Here is a 24,706-nt window from a genome sequence, read left to right as displayed (position 1 = left end):
GTAATGGGGGAGGTCTGCTAAAACAGGTAAACAAAAACGTGTAACTTAAAGTTACAGGTCGGAGCCCCGGCTCAGCTCCAGTTTCCCTCACTGAGATGAGGAGACTGGACTGAGGTCCCTAACATCCCTCGCAGCGCCAATCGGCTTAGCCCACAATCACTTCCGTCCGCTTGTTGCCGACATCCGGTTCCTTGGGCTCCTTTCCACTCTCAGGCTTGAGGGGGTGGGGTAAGGGCGCGGCGTGGGAGGGGGAGTGTGTGTATGACGCCACGTCCGGCGCGCGGCGGAACTGCTCTTCCTCTGCTTCCGCGGCGGGGCCGGAAGTAGAAGCGGTGGTGGCGGGGGCCCAAAGCGGAGGGAAGGAGGAAGACAGGGACCCCGGGAGCCGGAGCCGGAGTCGCAGCGGCGGTAGTAGTCTGAGACCCCTCTAGGCCGCCGTCCCCAGCGCGGGCCCGCGGGGCTCGACGGGAGTTAGCGGGGGTGCGGCCCGGCCTGTGGGACGCTGGGGGCCCGGGGGCCGATGTGAGGGGAGGCGGGAGTGGGGAGGCCGGGCCAGCTCCAGAATCGAGTTGCCCCCGACCCCGACCCGGCGCCCCCTAGGGACACTCTGATCCGCGGGCTTGTCTTCGCCTTTCCCAGGAGACCCCTGTGCGGTGCGGAGGGGGCGGCGGCCCCGGCTCTGACCCGCGCCGGGGGGTGGGCCATGGCGGAGATCAGCGACCTGGACCGGCAGATCGAGCAGCTGCGGCGCTGCGAGCTCATCAAAGAGAGCGAAGTCAAGGCCCTGTGCGCTAAGGCTAGGTGAGCCCTGTGACTCCGGGGAAGAGAGGCTTGGGGTTCCGGCCCGGGGCAAACCCAGCTGAGAACTTTGGGCCTGGCTCATCCTGGAAGCTTTCCCGGAGAGGAGCGGAATAGGGCCTCTTCCCTCGAGGAGCAGCCAGCCTGTTGGGGGAAGACAGACCTGGATGAAGACACTTGAAGTGTTAGATGATGTGTTTTCAGTGGAGTTAGTTACAGAAAGTACTTAGGAAGCTCAGGGAAACAACCGTATCTGTCTGGGGGGAACAGAGAACGTTTCTTGGCGGAACTTTGGGATAGACCTCGAAGAATAAGATGATAAAAGGGAGTGTCAGCAAGAACAGGAGTTCAAGGCAGAAACGCTAAAGACTCTGTGGTTTACAGTGTTCTTTTAATTCCAATAACAACCCTAAAAGGTGGATGGAATTGATCCCATCTTACAGGTGAGGACTCTCATATTCAACAATTAAGTGATGGATCGTGAAGCCAGTTTTCCATGTCCTGTCCCTTTTCGGGCCATAATGCAAGAAAGTGGAGTTGGATCACCCTCATATTCATTGTGGGAGCCTAGGAAATAGTAGCCAATAAGCCAGAGTAGAATTAAGCAAGGTGTGGAGGGAGGCCCAACTCAGTTCTGTGGGAAGTAGGGTGATGTAGTGATTAAGAACCAGGTTTTGGAGTATGATGGCACTAGGTTGGAATCAGCTCTGCCAACTTCCTCGCTGTGTTGGTGATGTTGAGGTCTCTGAGACTCCGTTTCTTCATGTGGGGATAATAGTACTTAATAAGATGGTTGGTGCTTGGGATGTGCTTAGCATAGGCTTTGGTAAAATGTAACTGCCGGACAAACGTTGGGTGTTACTGAAATTATTTTGTAGGAAGAGGGCAATGCTGATATGGACAGCAGTTATTAGAGAAGGATTATAAGAGAAGGTGGCCTTGAAAGATGAAAATAATTTGGATAGCTGATGGGGGCAGGCCCAGTGAGGAAGGGCATTCCTAGCAGGATGAGAATAGGAGTGGAGCCCTGAGATGTGTGGGCAGCGGTGAGGAGACCAGTTACCTGCCTCCTGAGGAACTTTTCATGGCTTCCACCATACTGGAGAATTGTGGGGAAAGTGCCAGCAGAATTACCCCACATTGATGGAACAACAGGCCCACTGTTAGCCTGGCCTTGTACTGGCAAAGAACTTACATCCATTTCCTTCCCACAGCCATCCTGTGAGGTTGGAATCATTAGCCCCATTTTACAGAACAGAAGCTGTGACTCCTTGAAGCCTAGTGATTTGACCAAGGCCATCCAGAGAGAAAGTGGCCGTCAGGCTCTTTGCTTGGCTTTGCCCCACACAAACTTGTAACAGCCAGACAGGGCCTGCGTGGATTTGGTGAACAGGCAGGGCCTGCTTTTAAATGCTCGTCTGTGGCTCTTCGTGTGTTCAGTCTTCATTGCTCTTTGCAGCGCTGTGGAATAGGCAGGGCATGGGGTGAGTATTTCACAAAGAGGACACTGAGCCTCAGAGAAGATAATGTCTTACCCCTCGTCTCACAGCTGATCGGAGGGGAGCCTGGTTTTGGATCCAGGTCTTTGACCATACTCCACGCTCACTGACAGCCAGGCAGACAGACATTTAGACTCTGTGAGAGGCAGCAGGGGGCTACTGAGGAGTGGAAGGGTCCTGCCCAGCTCCTATGATGGAGCTTAGAGGTACTAGGCTCAGGCCTGAGGTGGCCATTGTTATCCCAGGCCCAATCTGGAGGAGGACCAACTCTAGCACCTGGCCGTGGCCTCCTGAGGACCCACCAGGGGCCCAGGCTGAGGCTGGTCGTGTCAAGAGCTTTTGCTTGCTCAGAGGGTACGGAGGCTCAAAACCTTGGAACTACAGAGGCCTGGGAGCTGAATTTGCTCTTCTGAAAATCATCAGCACATTAGAACGGCCGAGGGTTTTGAATCGGGTGGTCTTCAGTATGAAGTATAGCTTTGTCACCTATAAACAGTGTGACCCTGGTCAAGTCACTCTACATCTCCAAGTCTTTGAAATCCTTACGGAGCCTGCATGAGATTCTTCATATCCAGGGACAGGGTCTGGCGCTTTGGTCAGCAGTGTTCGTTGTGGAAGTGAAGGTGAGCAGGTGTGAGCCCTGAGAGGGCTGGTGATGTGCTGCAGGTGACAGAGCTGGGGCCTGGTTCCCACGCTGTGCTGAGGCCTTGCTGGCACTGAGGTAGGTTGCGACCCAGAGTCTGTGGAAGGGGCTGGTATAAAATCTCAGGAAATTGGACCCCTGAGGTTCCAATTCAGCCACTCTCCAGCTTTGTGACCTTGATTCTGCCCCTTTTTTCTCTAAAGCCTCAGTTTCTTTGTCAGATGAGGATGGAAAGCACCTCCCAAGTCAGTTGGAAAGGTCATTATAAGCAGTCATGTGGCGGATGTTTGGCACAAGATGCAGTACAGGTGGGAGAGCCTAGCTGCTGTCTGGCCCCTTGGACCACCGCCAGCGCCTCCTGCCATTCCTGGAAACCGAGGCACACCTCCCTGGAGCCACCTTAGTCGTACAGAGCGCCCTAAGCCCAAGGAACTCCTGGTCTTACGGGAGGGGACTGGCAGAGAGAGGGCTGAGCAAGTGCCTCCCACAGCAGACTAGCTTGGTAAGGGCCACACACTGGAACAGGCTGCCTTGGTTCAGTTTCTGCCTGTGTGACTGGCCGCTTTCTTCATCTGAGCCATAGGAATCATCAGAGTGCCTGCCTTCGAGGGTGGTGGTTTGATTGCCTGCGTCATCCATGCAGAGCTCTTACTACCGTCCTGGCACGTGGTGTGAACTGAAGTGTTCACGGCTGCCGTGATCATCAAGGACAAAATCTAGAAACACGGCATTACTTACGATTAGGTGTCTGTAACGGACAAAGCAATTTCATGTCAAGCTCACTCAGGTAGAAGTAGACTGCACTGCAAGGAGAAAGGGAGGACCAGGTCCTCACTTCCTCTAAATAAATAATAGAAAAGCGTCAACAGCGTATCACTTTGAAGGTGCCTCCGATGGCCAGCCTGCCCAGGGCACCATCCCCATGACTTGGGACAGTCCGGGAGGAGGCCGCTGTGGTGGGGAGAGAGGGGCTGTAAGAGCTCGGCCGAGGGCACGGTCTCTGAGCAGAGGGCTCCGTGGAGAGGAGGAGGAGGACATCTGTTTTCTGAGAGTAAGTGCTGGCTGTGTGAAAGGGAGCAGCGTGGAGGGTCAAGGCTGGGAAAGTCCCAGACTCCTTGCAAAGGCTGAACAAGAGCTTGGGCTTTGGCCTGTTGGCAGCAGGGAGCCACGCACAGAAGGGTCTCGAGCAGTGGGGCTGTGGTCAGGCTATCCTGGGGAAATTGCACACCTCTGACCTGCCCCCTAGAGGTTCAAGGACAGCCTCTCATCCTCCCCTCCCCCGCAGAAAAGGTCAGGAATAGGGTTGGGCTGGCTCGGCTTTGGTGACCCTGGTCTTCTCCTGTCTCCAGAGAGATCTTGGTGGAGGAGAGCAACGTGCAGAGGGTGGACTCGCCAGTCACAGTGAGTACCCGCCGTCCCTCCACAGCCTGGCTTGGTCTTTTAGGCACGTGGTCATTCCCCTTAATCTTGTGGGCTCCGAGGTCTACCCCTCATCCCTGAGAGCCCCATCTTCAAGGGAGCTTTGCTAGAAGAATTGGCTGCTATGGGCAGGGTCTTTGGAGTCATTGGAGGGATGCTCTTGACCAGGGCAGAAGAACTCAGTTCGGTGAGTGATGACTCCACGTGTTCCTGTGTGTTACTAGTGACTTTATTCTGGGTGCCTGGTGGGGAGTAGGGAGAGGAGGGGGCCAGGTCCTCTGGGAGCTGCAGGTCTAGCTGGAAAGAAGTGGCTCTAGCTCTTGCCCCCAGAATAGTTGGCACTCAGTGTGGGATGGGGGGATTGGGGTGGGAGAGTAGGTTTTTGGCCCTGAGAAGCAGAGGCTTAGCCGAGAGCGATAAGGATCTTCTCAAGCAGTGGGTGTTTTGAAGGACAGCCCCTGGTAGCAGAGGCTTTCGGACTGTTGAGTTCCGATCTGCTTTCTCACTTCCAGGTATGCGGTGACATCCATGGACAATTCTATGACCTCAAGGAGCTGTTCAGAGTGAGTGTGGGGAAACAATGGGAAAGGTAACCTGGGGGATGACTGGAAGACCCCTTTAACTGAGAGTGGAAACTTTTGAGTTTGGTGAGTGGAGTGGAGGCCAGAGGCCCCTAGTCAGGTGGGCCCATTGTGAAAGAAGGGCCTCAACTTGACTGGAAATGGGCCACCACAGTGGGTCGGGGACAGTTTAGGACCAAGCGGAACCTTCTTCCTCCCTCCTCAGGTGGGAGGCGACGTCCCTGAGACTAACTACCTCTTCATGGGGGACTTTGTGGATCGTGGTTTCTACAGCGTCGAAACGTTCCTCCTGCTGCTGGCACTTAAGGTGGGACCCCCTGACTTCTGGACCCCAGACCTGGGCCACCTCAGGCCTGACCTGTCTGCATCCTTTCGGCCCTCATCTCCTGCTCCATCCACCCCCAACTCTTGAGCTGTGCTGCTGGTGACGGACAGATTCTGCTTGGGTGGTCAGAGAAGCTTTCCTTGACTTGGGGACATCTGATTGGGCCCCTGGAGGATGAGGTCAGAGGGACGGCATTGTAGGGGAGGAAATAGAGGCTCATCCAGTTCAGAAAGTGGCAAGGAGTTGAGTTCAGCTGGGTACATTATCCACTGGGGGGAGAGAGGCTGTAAGGGACCAGATGACAAAGTGCTCTAAGTGTCTTGCTAAGGGCTTGGTCTGTACCTGGTGGATGAAGGAGGGGCCATTAGGTTTGTAGTTGTGAGGTGGGCAGGAGGTGGGAGAGGATTCAGCTTTGCCTCCTCTGGAGGAGGGACTGGGAGCGTGTGAGGTGGATGGAACACCGTTCAGGCAGAGGTGACAGGAATCTGGGCCACGGCAGTAGTGATGAGGATGCAGCGGGGCTGGCAGATGTGAGGACATCTAGGAGCACGAGACAGAGCCTCGACCCCAGGCCTGGCGTGGTGCCTACCTCCAGGTTCGCTATCCTGACCGCATCACCCTGATCCGGGGCAACCACGAAAGCCGTCAGATCACCCAGGTCTACGGCTTCTATGACGAGTGTCTGCGCAAGTACGGCTCGGTGACCGTGTGGCGCTACTGCACTGAGATCTTTGACTACCTCAGCCTGTCGGCCATCATCGATGGCAAGGTAGGCCCGCCACACAGCTCCCGGGGATGGGAGAGATGGAAGAGGCGCTGGGCCTCAGCCTCCCTTCCCGCCTGTCTCACTCTCCCCTGTAGATCTTCTGTGTGCACGGGGGCCTTTCCCCCTCCATCCAGACACTGGACCAGATCCGGACAATTGACCGAAAGCAAGAGGTGCCTCATGACGGGCCCATGTGTGACCTGCTCTGGTCCGACCCTGAAGGTGAGGGCAGGAGCTCTACTCATAGTTTGGTGAGTGACTGAGGGGGTCCTGTGGTTAAAGCAGGTGCCTTGAAGGGAAAGCCCGAGCTGGTGAGTTTGGGACACAGCAGAGCGGGGCCGGTCCTCACTGGCGTCCGTGCTTGACTGCCAACTGGCTGGCACCCTTGATGAGGAGGAGAACATGGGGAGCTGGGTGCTTTGAGCTGGGGGATTGGGGGGGGATGTATGTCATTGCTCAGGGGCTTGTTGAGGACAAAATCATCAGCTCCCTGAATGTGAAGGGGCTTCTGCAGAGGTCAGACTCCCAGAATGGTAGCCCCCCGAGGACCCCTCATTTTGTGGGCCTCCTCAGCTAGATGGAGCAGAGCCGAGATGAAAGCCAAGCCTCCTGATCCCTGTCTAGGGCTCTTGTGCTGTAACAGCAGCCTCCACTCCCTCGCTGCCCTGTTACTACCTCCCCGCCAGCTGGGCAGCCCGGGGTCACAGGTGCTGTCCTGGCCTGGTTACTGTCAGCACCTCCTTTCACTCTTGTGTGTACCTGTTTGGACAGTAAATTACATGGTCACCCTGATGGTGAGGTGGCTCAACTATCAGGAAATTCTTTCTTCTTTGGAGCTTATCTGCTTCAGCATTTGCTGTCCTGCCCCCAGGCTCCCTCAGAACGCATTCGGGCCCTGTGCTCCTGCTGCACAGGCCTAACTGGGGGAGGGGCAGGGTACTCTCCTGCAAAGGGCCACGGATAACCACTGATGCCCTGAAGACACCCTCTCGGCATCCCTACCCTCATCTGCCTCAGACACAACAGGCTGGGGCGTGAGCCCCCGTGGGGCTGGCTACCTATTTGGCAGTGACGTGGTGGCCCAGTTCAATGCAGCCAACGACATTGACATGATCTGCCGTGCCCACCAACTGGTGATGGAAGGTTATAAGTGGCACTTCAACGAGACTGTACTCACTGTGTGGTCGGCACCCAACTACTGCTACCGGTGAGCTGCCTGGGCCGGGAGGTCAAGGTGGGGATCTAGGCTGACCCGCTTCTTTAACCCTGCTGCCCTCCGACTTCCAGCTGTGGGAATGTGGCAGCCATCTTGGAGCTGGACGAGCATCTCCAGAAAGATTTCATCATCTTTGAGGCCGCTCCCCAAGAGACACGGGGCATCCCCTCCAAAAAGCCCGTGGCTGACTACTTCCTGTGACCCCTTTGGCCCCTGCCTCCTCCAGCCCCTCTGGCCCCTGGACCACTGTGACTCTGCCCTCTTCAGACGAAGGCTGGGGGGCTGTCCCCGGCTATGCTGTCCCCCCAAAAGAGGGCACTTTGTGGGTGAGGACTTTTCTGGAGAGGCTTGGAGCCTTGGCTCCATGCTCCTCCTCCCCTGTCTCCCCACTTGAACCGTGAAGTTTCCAATAATTTTGTTTTTCTTTTTTTTCCTTTTTTTTTGTTTGTTTGTTTGTTTTTAGATAAAAATTTTGAGAAGAAAAAAAAAAAGAAAAAAAATCTAATAAAAGAAGAAAAATGGTCTTTGGGTTTGTGTCAGAATTGATTGGGGATGAGCAGTGGTGCCAGCGCAGCCTGGTAGATGTCAGGACATTGACTGCCTTGGAACCCCAGTCCTGCCAGCAAGGTGCGGCTCAGGCCAGTCAACTTGCCCAGAGCCTCCTGGTCCCCATCCAGTGACAGTGACCGCTCCTGAGGGCTTCCTGAGGGCTAGGTAGAGGGGCGGGTTCTCAGGCAGCCCTATTTAATTCTCAGAACTTTGAGTGTCAAGACACTGATTCCCCCATTTTCCTGAAGAGGAAACAGGCCCAGAGTGTTGATTTACACGCACAAGGTCAAGCAGCTGGAAATGACAAGTCTAGATTGGGGCCTGGGTCTCCTCACAGAACCTGTGCTCACACAGCCCCACTCGGGGCCGAACACCATTAGCCCAATGTTTCCAGAACACTGATGTCTGTCTTCCGAGTTTTATTAACAAAAAATACTCTAGTCCTGAGAAGAGACTGGCGTGGCTTGCACTGGGGCGACGGGGTAGAACTTGCCGAGCCCAAGGGTGAGGCTGGGAGGTGGGAGTGCTGGTCCCAGGTCCCATTTGGCCAGGCAGAGCCTCCCTCCATTCACACTGAGGTGAGAGCCGGGAAGGGGAAGCTGGCCCCAGCTGGACTCCCAGCGGCTTAGCCAGAGCTTTGAAGCCAGAGGGGGGTGGGAGTGAAATCAAAGTGTGAAGTGGGGTGGGGGAGGCCCGAGGCAGCCATTTGGCGTGGGGGATGGGGCCAGTGGAAGTGAGGGGGCAACAGGCCTGGGGGAGGGGAACTGGAGGTTTGTGATGGAAGACGAGGAGGGAGGCAGAGGGGCTCAGCAAAGGCTCAGTACATTGGTTTGGAGCCCACATCCAGGTAAGCCCCAGGCCCAGGGTAGGGCAGAGGGAAGGGGCTCCCTTGGAGGAAGTGCGAGGCAAAGGACGCTGAGGGTGCCGCTGCTGGGTATCCTGAGCCTGCTGGCCCGGGCTGCAGCTCCAGGAAGGCGGCTGAGTAGGGGGCTGGGCGCCCAGAGTCTGGAGCCTCGGGGAAGCTGGGGTTCCTGAAGTGCAGAGAGGCATCAGAACAGGGGAGAGGGATCCCCAGCCTGGAACAGCCCAGCCCTGTGCCCTTGTCCCACTCACCTGGTTGGAAGGTGACCAGGGGCCCCATGGAAAGCTGCAGGGTGCAGAAGGTAGGCCTCAGCACTGGGGCCACCACAGGGAGGAGCTGGGGCTGGGGCAGCTTCCCCGGGCGCTGGGGCCTGCTCTGGATCTGACTCACGAACGTCCCCACCCAGTGTGGAATCACAGGGACCACCTGGTGCATCTGGGGAGACAGAAGGGACAGTGTGGGCTAAGGAGGATCAGCATCTCAGGCCTGGCCCCATCACCACTGGGACTACACTCACCTCCACTCCCGTAGGTCGCTGTGGCTACTGGCTCTGGGCTCCGCAGTTTCCTCTTCACACGGGCGTCTCGCTCCCTGGGGAATAGTGATGATGATGATGATGATGATGATGATGATGATGATGATGATGATGATAATGGTGATGGTGATGATGGTAATAAGAGCACTTACCAGGTGCCAGGCATTTCACCCAGGGACCCTATCAGGTAGGTGCCATTATTATACCCATTTTACAGAAGAAGAAATGGAAGGCCAGAGAATTAAATGACTAGGAAATAGCAGAGCTGGGATTTATTCCCCACTTACAACTTTCTAATGGTTTCCTATTGCATTTAGAATCCATGGAAACTCCTTCCCAAGCAACAAGGCCAGGGCATGGTCTGATCCCAGCTCATGCCACCTTGTTCACTCTGCCCATCTCCACTAGCTGCCTTTCAGCCACACTCTGGAATCCCCCGTCTGTCCCCTCTTCACCTGCTTTACTCCTCCTTCTTGTCTCAGTTCAAGTGTAACTTCCTTAAAGGAGGCCTCCTGACTTCCCACAGCACCACACGCCCTCCCTGATAACCTTTGTCGAGTGATACTGTTACATTTGTTAGGGTGATCCTTGAATTAATATCTATCTCTTCTGCCTGACTCTAAGTGTCTTGAGGGCAAGGGCCAGCTCTGAAGGGGTTAGTTAGAAGCCAGTGTCCTAACGAAACCTTTACAGCCCACCATAACCTGGCTACCCATCACCTCTCTCACTCCACACCCGCCATACCGCAGGCATGCTCCCACCTCAGGGCCCTGGCATGTTCCCAGATATCCACCTGGCTCCCTCCCATACTTCCTCCAAGTCTTTTCTCAAATGTCCTCTTAATGAGGCATTTCCAGGCCTCTTATCTAATAAATACCTCTCTCCAGTCCTTCTGTTCTTCCTTGCTTGCTTTCTTTTCTCTTTAGAACTTATCCCTAACATGTTACATAATATTTATTTCTCTTGTCTACTTGTCTACTCCGCCCACTAGAGTATCATCAGTTCCATGAGGGCAGGGGCTTTGATTTGTTCACTGTTGCATCTTCACTGCCTAGAACTGTGCCTGGCACATAAGCTGGTGCTAAATAAGTATTTGTCAAATCAGTGAGTGAATACATGTTTTTACTTACATTGTGTTCCTGGCATCCAGCACAGTGCCTGGCACACAGTGGACGATTAATAAACATTTGATGAATGAACGAGTGAATGAATGAATGATGCCCACCTCTTACAGTTTCTGCCATTCTCCCGGAAGCCCTTGGCAAAGGGGTTGGCTGCAATCTTCAGTTGTGTGATCTGGGGGTGCACATCCAGAGTCAAAACTCCCACAGCCTGGGCAGGGCACGCCACCCCCTCAAGCAGGGTCACTCACCCGTGGGTTCTGGTAGGCTGTCACGGAGATGAACATGGTCTCGGGGAAGCGGAAGGAGGCAACGCCCCCCCAGTGTTGGCTGCAAAGCTGGGCGGCCCGCACCAGGTGTATGCGGGGCTGATACTTATGCATGGAGTGCAAGATCAGCTGGGAGGGAAGAAACAGGAATGACCCCCTACCCTGGTCCCACCCCCAACCCTTATCCGGGGGGTCCCAGCCTGGGCCTCACGTGGCCATGGGGGTCCAGTGTGCTGTTGGTGAGCTTGACACGATGGAAAGACACAGGCTGCCGCATCCAGTGTGCACCGGTGGCAGGGGAGTCAGGATGAATGTAAACGCGGTCAGGCAGGCGGGGCTCTGCCTTGCCGCTGGGCTCCCAGCGCCGGCCCTGCCAGCGGTAGCGAGCCCCGTCCACCGGAACCACATCCAGAAGAAACAGGTAGCGGGCCTCGGGGTCCAGGCCAGTGACTGATACTCGGCAAGCAGGGAACATGCGCCTGGACAGGGGAAGGGAGGGGAGAGGCCTGGAGCTACCCAGCGGCCCGGGGTGGGCACAGCACCCGCAAGGGGGCATAGCCACTGGCTCACGCAGTTGTCACATAAAATCGAGGGATGTGGAATCAGAACTCAGAGGGCAGGATCTTAGAGCTATAAGCTTGTCTCATCCCATTTTACAGATGAGAAACAGGACCGACGGGTCAGGTGATCTGACCAGAGTCACACAGCAGGTTAGGAGCAGAGTCTGGACTCCTGACCCCTGGCCCCTCAAACTCCATTTGCGGAAGCAGGAGTGACACACTTTCCTTCTGGAAATCTTGCCAGGAGCCTTCTGCTCCCCACCCTCGTCTCCTCGCTTGATCTCCAGCACCAGAATCTACAGCTGCTGGACAAACGTGCTTCAGAGAAAATAAAAAGGGGACTCACCGCGCTAGTGCCTGAGCTCCTGGCCTAGATAAAGACCGCACACTGACCATATCCCTGCCTCCAAGGTGACCCCTGATCCTGGCCAGACTTCCCTGATGCTGGTCAGTGGCTGACCCATGACCCCAGTCATAGGCTGAATGCTGACTCTACGCACAGACTGACCCCTGATCTAGGCCACGTACTAACTTATAACCCAGCCTGACTTTCTGCCCCGGGCCCAGACTGACCTAGGACCCTTGCCATAGGTCAGTCCCTAAACCAGCCACAGACTCCACAGACTGACCCTTGACACTTGCCACAGAATGACCCCTGGTCCAGCCACAGAAGAATCCCTGACCCAGGCCACAGTCACGCTCTGAACTCAGGCAGAGCTCTAGCCTCCCTAGGAATCCCCACACCTAGCCCCATCACCGGGGACTCTGCCTTTCCCAAGAGACCCCCACCAGGAACACACTGGGTCTTCGGACCCTGGCCCAGCCCCCTCACCTCCCAGCTTTGGTGATGATCATCTCTGTTCCCACGGAGTTGAACTCTTTCCACAACTCCCGGTTCTCCAGGCTCAGGCTGACTCCAGGGAGTGGATGAAGGCCCTCTGGGGCTGGAGGGGGCGGCTCAGTGCCCAGGGTTGGGGGCAGCGGGGGTAGAGGTGGGGGAGCGGCCAGAGTTCGGGGAGCAGCCTCAATCCCGGAGAGGAAGCAATCCAGTTTGGGAGTGTCCAGATCTGGAGATGGGAGGAGAATGAGGAGCCAGCCGAGGGCCACAGCCTCCACCCCAATTCCTACACAGGAGCTGCCCCCACTGCTCACCGGGGTAGCGGTAGCCCTCTGCCAGGGCAGGCGGGAAGCTGGAATCTGCTCCGGGCTGGGGAGGCCCTAGGCGGTAGCCGGTCCCCAGGGAGGGGTACAACTCTCGTGGATGGTACATGGAGTAGTCCTGTCTGGCCTCAGGTCACGCTGCCTAGAGTGCCCCAGTGCTGAGAGATGCCCCCTTTATAGCTCACAGCTCAGCCCCTTCCAGACCCAGGATCACAGCCCCTCCCCTCTTTGGGGCCCTGGAGTTAGGCTGGGGTGGAGACCCCTGGGGCCTGGAAGGGGTCCGAGAGGGGGCCGGATACCTGGGTACCCTCCCTCCTCCCCTCCCCCCCAGGCTTCATTAGCCCCGACCCCCTGCCCCCTCATTACATAATTAACTCCTCGGCCTGATTGATCCCCGGGGCTCGACAGGGACGCAGTTTGGCGCTTCCGGCCAGCTGGTCCCCGTTCCCACGGGGGGAGCCCCGGCTAGGGATAACCTACTGAGGGGCGGGGCCTGGACCCTGGGATGGAGCCTGGAGTCCTGGGGCAGACCTTGGCGCCCCAGACTTTTCTGGCAGGTGACCCCCGCCCCCTTCACTTGGAGGATGAGACTTGGAGGGACGAAGCATGACTGGAGGGAAGGAGCAGGGCTGGAGGGACGCGACCAGAGCTTATTGTTAATGCGGGGCACCGGGGACCTCGAGGAGTCCGCAGCTGAGGCCTGAACTCTGGAGTCCTTCCCGGTTCCCATTCTGAAAAACCTCCAGCCTCGGCCTAGTCTCAAAAGTTTGGAGACGCCGACAGCTCGACTGTCTCTGACCGCTGACGCCCGGGTTTCCCAGAAGGTCCCGCGTTGGGGAACCCTCGGAACTACACTTCCCAGCAGGCCCAGGGCCGAGGTTTGGCGCGAAGGAGACAGGCAGGTGCCGCTGGGGCCGCTGGAAGTTGTAGTTGGGACGAGGGGGGCGGTGAAACCCGCGGCGCAGTTGCCTCTCAGGAGAGCTGCCCCTAGGCGGCGTCAAAACATTTAGGCTGAGAAGATGCAGATCAGCTGAGGTCAAGGCCTAGCGAGCTAGAGTGGGCGCGGGAATCTCCACCGGCAGTGAGATCCGCCCCCGGTGCTAGAGAAGGTAGCTGAGCTCCAGGAGCGAAGGCTCCCAGCTTTGACCGCCGTGCCTACCCCATGTCTCCGGGACTCAAAAGGGAACACGTCTATAGAGGCAGGAATCTGCATGTGAGTCCCCCCCGCTTCCCGGATTCCACGTGAGCCTGGGGCTGTCTCCACTCCATTGTTTTATTATGTACAAACGCTACAGAACAAGGGGAGCAGACACGTGTGGGGTAAGAGGTGCCCGGTGGGAGGAGAATTTCACAGGGCAGATGGTGCACTGGGGCCAAGAGAGAAGCACACAGGCCATATCTATAGGGCAGGCGGGGCAGGAAGGGGTTAAAAATGAGATCCAAGCCAGCCAGATCGCAGGGAGGTGCGGGGGTGTCGTCCACCTTGTCCACCTTCTGATCTCCCCCCAAGGTCACAGTGCATGCAATAAAATATATGTACAGGAGCTGGATCCTTCCTCTGCAGAGGCCCTGATGGTCCAGAGCTCCGTTCGGGTGAAGGGAAGCCAGTGGCGCCCCCTGGCGGCCAGGCCGGGCTGGAGCCACATGCATCAGGAGCAGGGGTCAGTCCCAGCCATTGTCTTTGATCATGTGGTTGAGTTCAATGATGTACTTCCCCTCTTTGTACTTCTGGCTGCTCTCGAAGGCCTGTTCCTGAAAGGAGGGGAGAGGCTGTCATCCCTGGAGCTAGGGCCTTACCAAAAGGGATAGGGGCTGGGGAGTGGATATGATTGGCCTCATTTTACATACGAAGAAGTTGTCAACCAGAGAAACCAAGCCACCTGCCCACAGACACAGAGCTGGTAAATGGCAGGGCCAGGTTTCTCACTAATAGGGGATAGAGAGAACTCTCTGAATCATAGGTACTTTTTAAGTACTAATGTTGGCTCCAACACAGAGGATATGGAAGGTTCTAAAAGATCCAGGGATGGACTTCCCTGGTGGCACAGTGGTTAAGAATCCACCTGCCAATGCAGGGGACACGGGTTCGAGCCCTGGTCCGGGAAGATCCCACATGCCGCGGAGCAACTAAGCCCGTGTGCCACAACTACTGAGCCTGCGCTCTAGAGCCCGCGAGCCTAGAGCCCTTGCTCCGCAACAAGTGAAGCCACCGCAATGAGAAGCCCACGCACTGCAACAAAGAATAGACACCCCTCGCCGCAACTAGAGAAAAGCCCGTGCGCAGCAACGAAGACCCAATGCAGCCAAAAATAAATAAATGAATTAATCAATTAAAATAATAATAATAAATAAAAAAATAAAAGATCTAGGGATTACAAACTGGTAGCCTGAGGGCTAATTTTGGCCTATACATGTGTTTTGTTTGGCCAACAGAGAGTTTAATAAAAGTAACTTTCAAACAGTGAAATACGGGGCAGGCCATGCTCATTCCAGTTTGCCAGACTGACCCCCTCTCCAGATCTATGTTGCCCCTTTTGCAGCTCCACAGCATCTGTTTGGCCCTGCAAGCACTTGAGTTTTTGATCTCTGGATCAGGCTACTTCTTTATTTTACAGAGGTCCAGAGAGGCCAAACCACCTGTCCAGGGACACAAAGCAAATCTGTGGCAGGGCCAGGGGTGAACTCAGGTCAGGGTTCTGTCTCTGCCTGGGGCATCCACCTCACAGAGGCACCACAGCTCCAAGAGATGCCTGAGGATTCCTGTCACTTGCAGTTTCCCAAGAGCATCTTCTTTTGCTGCATCTAATCTGATCCCCGTAACAATTTTGGGTGCCAGGTGGAGGCTTTATCCTCCACTGCCAGATAAGGAAATGATGCTCAGGGTGGTGAAATCAGACCCTGAACAACAGCAGTGGCAATGAGGGCAGTGGAAAAGGAGGCTCATGGACCCAAGCTCCATGTTGCTGTGGGGTCTTGGGCAACTTCTCTGATCCTCTGAATGGCAACAGAAGCTGGGGGTCAAGGGTTTGGAGTTAAAAAAAAAAAAGACAAAACGAGGATTCTGGTCCCTATTCTGTTACTTACCAGCTGTGTGACCTTGGGGAAGTTACCTAACATCTCTGGGCCTTCCTTTCTTCTTCTGTAAAGTGGAGATAATAACAGACTACCTACAGGATTGCTGTAATGAGTGAATGAGATAAGATATGCCAAGCACATAACAGTGCCTGGCAAATAAGCATTCAATAAATGGTAATTCTCATTATATATGCTCATCTCTAAAATGGGAATGTTTGTGCCTGTGAGGAGAAGGATGAGTTAAGAGAAAAATTCTAAAAGCCCTTGCAGGATGTGAGAGAACATGGTCAGGGGATGAAAAGACAGTTTGACTTGGGTGAACTGGGCCTATACACCCTGAAAGATTACCAGATGACTGCTCTGAGGAGGAGGTGATATGAGGTCAGGTCAAAGGCTAGCCTGGGGTCAGAGGTTACTGACTCACATATTTCCAGCCCAAAGTGGTCTTGCAGTTTTCGCAGTGGATGTCAGCAACAGCATGGAGGCCTGTCAGCAGCACCCGCTCCTCGGCTGGCCCGCAGCCCACGTTCACCCTGTGGGGACATGGGGGCAGTCCCAGGGAGGGTCCCCACCATCACAAAGCCCACCTCTAGCTTGTATCCTACTGTGTCGGTCCTTAGCATCCAAAAGAAAAGCGATCAAAGCTTCCTGCCCAAACCAGGGGACTCTGAGAGTCTCAGTATGATGCCAGGGGTCACAAGTCACAACAGAGGTCAGGGAAAGAAAGGGAGATTGAATACTCACACAGAGTTGAAGAGGTAGGCACGCCCCTGACTACCCTGGAAGGACTAAAGGGTGGGAGGGAAAAAGGAGGGGATGTCAGGGCTGTTGGTGGGGAGCTGCCAGGCAGCCCCTCTAGCCTCCCAGTCCAGCCCCAGCTGTGACCTGGTTACCTTGGAGATGAGGTCGTCGTGGTTGGCCAGGTGAGCACGGCAGTGGGCACAGCTATACCTCCGGTGACAATCATCCAAGTAGGCCTGAAACGTCTTGGGCTTTGAAATCCGCACCATGGCGGGGGCCGGGGGCAGTGGCCCCACGCGGGGAGCGGCCCACGGGGAGCAGAGGGAGCCCAGTGCCTGCAGCGGAGGGAGTGGGCTGTCAGGACCAGGGCCACACACATGCAGGCATGCCCTGGGCCGCGGGGACTCTCTCTGTCACACTTGGCTGCTGTCTCCTCTCCCCAGAGCCAGCAGCCTCTCCAGGGGCCAGAGCTATCTGAATTTTGACTCACTGAGGAGTCCTCAAGTTGCATCAATGGGGAAACTGAGGCTATGAGGAGCCCAAGATGAGTCACCCACCTGCTTTCAGCCTCACCCCCGCTGACCTGGCAACTGAAGCTGGAGGAAGGGGCTCTAGAGTGGATGAGCTGTCAGTTCTCCGTTTAGGGGGCACATGGAGGGGGTTAGGAATTGTATGGTCCTTAGGACCTCAGCTGAACTGCCGGAGGTGGGGATGACTTCACTTGAGGCACAGGAAGTTCACCTGCGGAGAGGATGCCTCACCCTCCTGGAGAAGGCAGGAGGCCTCAGTGAAGGTGGAGGATCACCTAGGAGGGGACGGGCTCTTACCTGGGGGCGCTGAGGCCTTGTCTATGCCGAGGGGATCTTACCTGCATCGCGGAGCCTTACCTGAGACCCTGGGGCTCACCTGGGGCGCGGGGACGAGGGGCGGGCGCCGAGGGGAAGGGGGCAGTGCTCGCCGCGGGGGCGCGGGGCGACGCGCAACCCTGACTTTGCGGGCCTCACCTCGCCTGGGCGCGCGGGGGTCCGGTCCGCCGGGGTGGCCTGGCCTGCGAGTGGGGGGCGCTCCTGGTGGGCGCCGTCCCCCCCCCCCCCGCGGCCCGGGTTCGCAGCCTCCGCGACTTGTTTACACCGAGACCAGCTGCTGCCGCCGCTGCGGCGGGAGGGGGAGGGGGACAGCCTCTGGTCCCGGCGGCCGCTGTGGCCAATCGGCGTGAAGTATGCAAATGAGGGGGCGCGTCACACAGCGGCCAGCGCAGGCCTGGGCTGCCCTTCCCCCCTGCTCCTGGATCAGGCTGGCCCGGAAATGCGGCTGCGGCCTGAAACCCAGCCGGCCGGCCCCACGGCCGGGGCCTGGTAGCCCCCTTCTCCTCCCGCGGTCCTCGAAGGGACGAGGATCTGAGGTACCTGACCTGACGTAGGGTGAAGAAGGAGATGATGTCTGGACGCCCGCCCCCGGGAAATAATAGTCATAATTATCTGCGTTTACCCACCGCCCGTGCCCCACTCCCTTAATCCCCACAGCAATCCTAGGAGGCAGCTTCTGCTATTGTTCCCATTTTACCGGGAAACTGAGGTCCACAGAGGTCTAGCAGCTCTCCAAAGCTTATCCAGCTGATAAGAGGTAAAGCTGAGATTCTCACTTTGGCCCGATTCCGTGGTTCTTGCCACAGCATCAGGGCCAGGCTCTTGGATGGGAAGAGCTAAAGGTATCCATCCGTGTTAGAACCCTGGGAGCCAGAGCCTCAGAACAAACCGATTCCTACTGTTGTGCATCACCTCCTCCCGGCAGTCTCCTCTGATGTCCTGCCCATCCAGGCTGGGTTACGTGTCTTTCCCTCTCTCACCTCTGAACTGGGTTGAAAATGAAAATGTCCATTTAAACATGTGCCTGCCATGCTAGGCTTGTCTTGTTCCCTGCACTGGCCCCAGTACCCAGCCTGGCCTATAGTTAATAACTTCTTTGTGAAATATGTGATTCATTAAATGAATAAGGTAGTAGGGCTAACGAGGGCTGAGGAATTCGAGAAGCTTCTGGAGTGGGAGACCTGGTAATGGAAGGTTGGAATGGCTGAGGTAGCAGATGGGCCAGCCATGCCCATCCTCTGAAGCCAGGTGATGTGGCTCCCAGGGGCAAGGCAAGTCTCTTGCTGTGTGCTTGGGGCTCTTAATGTCCTCAGGAGAATGGAACCATTGTCTGTGGCTCTGAAGGGGCAGGGGGCCTTGCAAGGGACATTCCTGAGGAGAGTGGAGGCCAGGTTGGCACAGGGTGTGGCATTACTCTGGGTCTGGAATGTGGTAGAACCAGTGGGTCAGGGTGGTTAGGGCCTCAGACTCTGGCCCTCAGCTGGCCTCTTCTGCCACAAGCTGCCATCTTTGCAGTCTTCTAGGATATAACCCCTCACACTTCCCCCACTCCCCAAGCACAAAGACATGACTGAAGAGAATACATTTATTGGGGAAGAGAAATAGAGGAGAGGGTGAGCACCTCTGGGTTAGGAGGCCAGGGCAGGTGGTCCATGGTGGTCCAGGTAGCGCCTCAGGGCTGTCGGGTAGTCAGTTATGACGCCAGTGGCCCCCAGGCGGAAGGCCACTTCAAAATCTGACTCTTCGTTAAGGCACCAAAATACCACCTAGTGGGGAAGCAGGGGCTTGTAGTTTCCCAACAACTTTACCTAGTGCTTCCCCTTTTATCCAGACGCTGGGAGCTCTCCTCCTCTGTGGAGACCTCCCAGCAGTGCTATGCTGGAGCTGACTGTCACATTTTCAGGAATTTTGCAAACTGGTTATTAAATACAGCCATTATTAAGTATTACATTATATAAACATACAATTCAATAAATTATATTAAAAACAAAGGTAATAAATACTCAAAACTCATCACTTCCTAATTATTTTACCACATTTTACTGTTACCCCTGTTCTGGAGCTTATCTACATCTATCGAATGTATAAGATGGAAATAGTATATAATGGTGTGCTACCACACCACACATCTCTTCCCAACTCTGTTCTGTGAATTCATGTTGGTAGCCTGAAATTGGCCAAGGTGGGAGTATATACAGCAGGGGAATTACCTAATATTCAAATCAAGGGGTTTCTTTCCCCCTGGGACAGCTGGTAGTGGAATGTTTCCCAGCCTGCCTCCCAGCCTGCCCATATCCTGCTGCTCTACATCTTCCCTGCCTTCTGAGTCCTCTCCTGTGGGCACTGCAGTAGGTGGAGCCGGTATTTGTACCCTGGGCTAAGTCACTGGATGGACCTCTCAGTTTCTTAATTTCACAAATGACAGTGATGGTCTAACCTCCCAGAGTTATGGTGAAGACCGTGGAGCAGGAGGCCTGACCTGAAAGAGCTATGTCATCCCCATGCCTTGCTCACCCCAACATCCAATCAGTGGCTGAGTCCGGCCTGTCTGTGACTTAACCCTTCCATCCATCCCCGCTGCTGCCACCTAAGCCCCAGTCCTGTCAGTGGCAGCATCAGGCGCCTAGTGAGACTCTGCTTCCACACTGGCCCCCACAATCCCTTCTCCACGTGGTGGCCAGAGTGACCCTCACTCGACAAGGCTTAATTGAATCAGGTCTCTCCCCTGCTTAAGGCCCTCAAAAGCTTCCCTCCCCTTTGGGCTGAAGTCCAGGTTCCTTACTGAGGTTCACAGGCTGCCTGCCGCAGCCTCTCCTGCCTTCTCCAGCTCCCCTGGTGCCACTTCCTCCAGACTGCAGCCTGGTGGGACCCCTCTCAGTTCCTCTGCTGGCCTCTTGCTTCTCATGGCCTTCCCACATGCTGAGCCTCCTGCTGAGATGCTCTCCCTTTCCCCTCCCTGCCAGCCCCCTCACTGCTTCTAGAAGGTCTTCTCTGACCCCACAGACCACAGCACTCTTCTTCCTTTCTGTCCACTGGCTGCCCCTGTGATGCCTGCTTTTCCTCCTCCTCTGCCCCTGATGGTAAGCTCCCTGCTCCTTCCCCGGGACCACAGTGCCTGGAACTGTGTTCTCAACACAGTCAGTTCCCAGCAAAGGTTTGCTAATTAAGTGACCTGGTCAGAGCTGATGCTTGGCGGGTTGGAAGAGGGGTGTGGCATGGGCTGGTCTTCCCCTTCTCTGGTCTCTTCCCAGCCCCCCTCATCAGGGATCAGGACAGTTCAATACATCATCATCATCGTAACGGCTAGCCTTTATCAAGCCCTTACTAAGTATCGGCTACATATCCAGAAGAGTTAAATATATCATTATCCCCATTTTACAGATGAAGAAACCGAGACTCAGAAGGTGATCTGCCCAAGTGACCCAGCCAGTTAATAAAAGAGCTGTGACTGGAATGCCGTGCTGGGCCCACGCTGTGAACAACCCACTTGCTCACCTGCACCCCTCGCTGCTCCAGGTGTTGGATCAGACTTTTCCTCATGATAAGCCTGGTGGGGGGCGGGGTAGCAAAGGCTGTGATGAGAGGGGACTAAGGAGAAGGGTGGGTCTCTGTGGGATCCCTCCACCCAGCCTTCTCGCCCACCTCACCATTTGGAAACCACAGCCGCCAGCTGATTCAGCCCAGAGCAGGAAAATGGGAAGTAGGTCCTGTGGAGAGGTGGTGTCGTGGTCAGCCCCTTGGGTCTCTCTGTGTCACAGGGGTGGGGTGGGGGTGGTAGTGACTGCCCCCCCAACCAGTATAACCCCACTCCCTCTAGAAGAACCTTTGCGGCTGCCCAGAGGAACAAGTCACCCATTGCTCAGTGACTTCCTACTCCGGTATCCTTGACTCCATGCTTTGAGGGTGTGCCCCTCCCCTCACCGTTTTACAGAAGAAGAAGCTGAGTCTTGGAGAACTAAAGTGACTTGCCCGAGGTCACACAGTAAATCCATGGTGGGGCCAGGGCCAGGACCCAGCTTGATTCCCAAACTGGATACGCAGTTGGAGGTCCTCCTGGTTAGGCCTGACCAACTTCCTGAGACCAGACAGCACTTTTAATCGGTCGGCTACTTGCCCCTAATTGTTCCACTCCAGGTTGACTTTTTTTTTTTTAATGATGAATTTGTTGTTGTTGTTGTTATTGTCGTTTTTGGTTTTGTTTGGCTGTGCTGTGCGGCATGCGGCATCTTAGTTCCTTGACCAGGGATTGAACCCGTGCCCCCTGCAGTGGAAGCGTCGAGTCCTAACCACTGGACCTCCAGCGAAGTCCCCAGGGTGACCTTAGAGGCTTTCACAGTGTCCCAGGGCAGGCTCTGTTGTGTGACCTTGGGCAAATTACAGAACCTCTCTGAGCCTCAGATTCTCCATGGGGGTCATGATTCCTGTTATCTCCTGAGGGTGCTGCAAGGTAAGGCTCAGATAAACTAAAGGATGTGAAAACACCTTGCAAACCCTGTATAAAAAGTTAGGTACACCAAGTTTGTAGTATAATGATCTCTTTGTGGCAAGGGATGATGGGGGTTGGCTGGGAGCTTCCCTCAGGATGACAGAGGGGAGCAGAAAGCACTGGGGGCGCCACAGAGGAGGTCTCAGAAGGCAAAGGGAGGGTCCCGGCCTGAGAGCTGGTGAAGTATCCAAATTCCTGATACTTTGCCCAGCTGTTATTTTGTTAATCCTTGTCCCAAAGCAGGAAAATGCTTGCCTTTCTGTTTGAGAATCAGGGTGATGCTGTAATTAATAAATATTTGTCTTCCCACCCAGACTGTAAGCTCATGGAGGGCCTCTCCCCACCCACATTGGTCTTATTTACTAGTGTAAGTGCACCTGAAACAGAGTAGGCATTCAATAACTCTTTGTTGGATGACTGGATGAACAAATGAACCCTTATCCTAAAACTCCATCCACATCAACGCACATTTGCATAGGATGTCAGGGGGTTCGTGTCCCCCTTAGTATTCATGAATGCTTGGTGAGACCACTGTCTTCAAAGGACCCCGGATGGGAGATTATCCTTGAGGGTAGCCAGGGAGCTGGGGACACTGGATCTCCTGCTCCACACGGGACCCTGCACAATGGGGTCTGAAGTGGGCAGGAGGGTTTTGGTTTTCTTTTAAAATGTTTTAAAAACTCTTAATTTTATATTGCAACATAATTGGTTAACAATGTTGTGTTAGTTTCCGGTGGAGGGAGGAGGGGGGTGTTTTTCTGAGGACAGAAGCCTGGGGGAGAATGAGGAAGGGAGATGGGGACCCTGTAGGTACCTGTTGATGATGGTGGGCAGGAAAGAGATGAGGAACCTCTCAGGGATCGAGATGAAGGGCAGCAGCCCCAGGTAATAGAGCAGCAGCACCCAGAATCCTCGGCTTATTGTGAAGGCGGTGGGCATCTCGGGGTTCTGGAAGCCAAGGGGAAGTGAGAAAGGGGATCAGTCTGCTCCTGCGGAAGCAGAGAGGAGGCTTGGGCTGCACAGTTTTCAACATTCAGGAAACCCTACCACCTGCAGGATCAAAGCCACATCTTGGCCCAGCATTCCAAGCCTAGAGCCCGCTCCCTGTCCCTCTGGCATGCCTTTGCTCACACACCTTCCCCACCTCCCCTGCTCTCCAAATCCCACCCCGGGAGACCCTGCTCAGGGCTCCTGCAGAACCCCCAGACCCCTCTGGCCTAAGCCCGTTTGGGAGGGGCAGTGGGCGCAGGGAGGGATAAGGGACTCACAGCGGCCTTGCACTTCTTCATGACTGAGCTCTTCTCCGAGGCCCAGATGGTGATTTCATCGCGTTCATAGTGCCTCACCAGGCCCGCTATCTGGGAGGAGGAGGAGGTGATGGGGAGTCAGGCCTCCATCCAGCCCTGGTCCCTCGCCCAGCCCTGCCCGCAGCACCACCTTGCGAATGAGCTCTTCATTTTGCTCTTTGACTTCCAAGCTCATGGGCGTCCACGGGAACCTCCGGAACACGTCCTCCAGACGCATCATGTGCCTGTCTGACCCGTGTGCAAAGTGGCCTGAGGGGTTGTGGGAAGAAGGATCAGAGAAGGATTGCTGGGGTTGGGGGGGGGTGCAAGCCCGGGGGGAGGGCGTGGGTCCCAGAGGAGAAAAGAGGGCAGGAGGCCGTGACCCCACTCCAGCTGGCTCAGCCCAGCGCTGACAGCCCACACTCTCACCCGGCGAGAAGTAAACCTCCAGCTCTTCCTTGTAGAGGGGCAGCTCCTACAGGGAGAGCAGGGAGCATGTCACCAGGAGCCACGTGTGGAGGCACGGTGGTTCTCTGGGCACGGTTGGGGTGCTGGGGCAAGGCCCACCTCAAAGTCCAGGCTGCCCACATCCCTATTCACGCCTGACTGGCGGTACAGGTTCTTGTCGTGTGACACCACCACCACGCCATCCCGAGTCAGCTGGCAGTCGAGCTCCAGGAGGTCGGCTTTCTGGGCCATGGCGCTATGGGAGTGAAGATGAGTGGCCGAGGGATGGGGGATGCGCCAGATAGCAGGGCGGTGGGGACGTTTAGGGGAACATGGGGCAGTTCTGGTCGGATGTGCAGGCTGTGCACCGCACAACTCCAGGGGGCTCCAGTCACCCAGAGCAGGAAGTGAACGGCACCCCTTAGCGTCATGCCTTGTACAGCTGGCACAACCTTACCCGGCAGCTTGGCCAGGCAGGTGGACTCACTTCTCCATGGCCTCCATGGTGTTCTCCAGGCGTTCTCCAGATCCTGTGTGGGGCAGCTAGGGTGGGTTCCTGCGGCCTGGCCACGCCCCCTGCCTCATCACCCCCAGGCAGGCCAGGTTGAGCAGCCTCTCCTTCCCTGTTCCACATCCTGCCCTGCCACCTGGCTCTCCGCCCACCTCGAACTCTGCCCTCCTTTAACATCCTGCCCTTTGGACCTACCCCTCTCTGCTGTCCACCCTGGCACCTGCCTTGCTATCCTCACTCCATCCTCAGGAGCCCCCACCCCCTGTCTACCTCAGCCCAGCTCACCTCCCCGGTGGGCCCCCAGGCGGGGACAGAAGGCTGAAACCCATGGCGTATGCAGCAGGCGAGGCCGGCGCAGGAAGAAGATGGAGAGCATGACATAGCTGCTCAGGGCGGGAAGGGCGTAGTACAGCAGAGGGCTCATGGCCGCGCTGCTTCTTCAGGCTCTGGCTGCCGCAAGCTGAGCCATTCCCGATGGACTGTGTAGCCTCGCTGACTGCCTGGCCGATGTAGGCTGGCTCCACCACCGGCTGCCACCACACCCCTTGGGACCTGCTGAGCCTGCTTCTGGCCTGAGGCCAGACTGCAGGGCTCAGCTGGGGTTGGGGTAGAGGCAGGAGTAGAGGCCAGGCAGCTCTGGCCCGCGTACCCCCAGGCCCTCCACACACCCCAGAATCCCTCTCTCTGTGGCCACACTGGGGAATCAAGTCCCCCCCGCCCCCCACCAGGTCTGCTACAACACTCCCCCTTCCCACTGGTATGTGCGCCCAGGGTACATAACATGCCACCCCTTGCCATTTCCAGAGAAGCCGGGGGTGTACAGTGTGTCCCCGAGTCACTCCAGAATCACCCCCAGCCAGTTAAGACAGGAAGCCATTAGAGCGGGGACAGGACAGTGACTAAGGGGGAAATTGACCCCACTCTGTCTAGGAGTCTGAACTCCTTACACTCCCATCCTCAACCCTGGCCAGCGGGGGAGCCAAAGGCCAC

At 56.1% G+C, this 24,706-nt stretch overlaps 4 protein-coding genes across 12 annotated transcripts; 1 reads left to right on the top strand and 3 right to left on the bottom strand.

Moving 5' to 3' along the window:
* The first annotated feature begins 271 nt into the window (after positions 1-271).
* PPP4C (protein phosphatase 4 catalytic subunit) lies at positions 272-7,770 on the top strand. Of its 2 annotated transcripts, XM_082430543.1 has the most exons (9): positions 272-408; positions 640-801; positions 4,290-4,341; positions 4,872-4,922; positions 5,146-5,247; positions 5,861-6,034; positions 6,127-6,253; positions 7,049-7,238; positions 7,319-7,770. In XM_082430543.1, exons 2-9 carry the CDS (start codon positions 704-706, stop codon positions 7,446-7,448), a joined length of 924 nt encoding a protein of 307 aa, XP_082286669.1. In that variant the 5' UTR covers positions 272-408; positions 640-703; the 3' UTR covers positions 7,449-7,770. The 2 variants fall into 2 exon arrangements, with proteins under 2 accessions (XP_082286669.1, XP_082286670.1); XM_082430544.1 differs by lacking the exons at positions 272-408; positions 640-801; positions 4,290-4,341 and adding an exon at positions 4,365-4,546.
* TBX6 (T-box transcription factor 6) lies at positions 7,638-12,449 on the bottom strand. Its single transcript, XM_082430526.1, has 8 exons — positions 12,296-12,449; positions 11,976-12,210; positions 10,795-11,062; positions 10,566-10,712; positions 10,419-10,489; positions 9,176-9,249; positions 8,910-9,093; positions 7,638-8,827 (listed from the first exon to the last, which is right to left on the bottom strand). The coding sequence occupies exons 1-8, from the start codon at positions 12,411-12,413 to the stop codon at positions 8,614-8,616; spliced, it is 1,311 nt and encodes a 436-aa protein (XP_082286652.1). The 5' UTR covers positions 12,414-12,449; the 3' UTR covers positions 7,638-8,613.
* A 1,109-nt stretch (positions 12,450-13,558) lies between these two features.
* Positions 13,559-17,293, bottom strand: YPEL3 (yippee like 3). 3 transcript variants are annotated; one of them, XM_082430551.1, is made up of 6 exons: positions 17,125-17,261; positions 16,273-16,455; positions 16,124-16,167; positions 15,804-15,912; positions 15,389-15,471; positions 13,559-14,056 (listed from the first exon to the last, which is right to left on the bottom strand). In XM_082430551.1, the coding sequence occupies exons 2-5, from the start codon at positions 16,387-16,389 to the stop codon at positions 15,415-15,417; spliced, it is 327 nt and encodes a 108-aa protein (XP_082286677.1). In that variant the 5' UTR covers positions 16,390-16,455; positions 17,125-17,261; the 3' UTR covers positions 13,559-14,056; positions 15,389-15,414. The 3 variants fall into 3 exon arrangements, with proteins under 3 accessions (XP_082286677.1, XP_082286678.1, XP_082286679.1); XM_082430552.1 differs by having other exon boundaries at positions 15,389-15,443; XM_082430553.1 differs by lacking the exon at positions 15,389-15,471 and having other exon boundaries at positions 17,125-17,293.
* Positions 17,294-18,557: 1,264 nt separating this feature from the next.
* GDPD3 (glycerophosphodiester phosphodiesterase domain containing 3) lies at positions 18,558-24,422 on the bottom strand. 6 transcript variants are annotated; one of them, XM_082430538.1, is made up of 10 exons: positions 24,002-24,418; positions 23,693-23,735; positions 23,326-23,461; positions 23,188-23,233; positions 22,910-23,028; positions 22,741-22,830; positions 22,287-22,420; positions 20,634-20,733; positions 20,482-20,533; positions 18,558-18,752 (listed from the first exon to the last, which is right to left on the bottom strand). In XM_082430538.1, the coding sequence occupies exons 1-10, from the start codon at positions 24,138-24,140 to the stop codon at positions 18,733-18,735; spliced, it is 879 nt and encodes a 292-aa protein (XP_082286664.1). In that variant the 5' UTR covers positions 24,141-24,418; the 3' UTR covers positions 18,558-18,732. The 6 variants fall into 6 exon arrangements, with proteins under 6 accessions (XP_082286664.1, XP_082286663.1, XP_082286662.1 ...); XM_082430537.1 differs by having other exon boundaries at positions 20,634-20,693; positions 23,693-23,748; positions 24,002-24,417; XM_082430536.1 differs by having other exon boundaries at positions 20,634-20,693; positions 24,002-24,416.
* Positions 24,423-24,706: the final 284 nt, after the last annotated feature.

Source organism: Balaenoptera physalus (genome assembly GCF_965194825.1).
Source record: "Balaenoptera physalus genome assembly, chromosome: 16".
Taxonomy (NCBI): Eukaryota; Metazoa; Chordata; class Mammalia; order Artiodactyla; family Balaenopteridae; genus Balaenoptera; species Balaenoptera physalus.
This window is presented reverse-complemented; position numbering and strand designations above follow the sequence as displayed.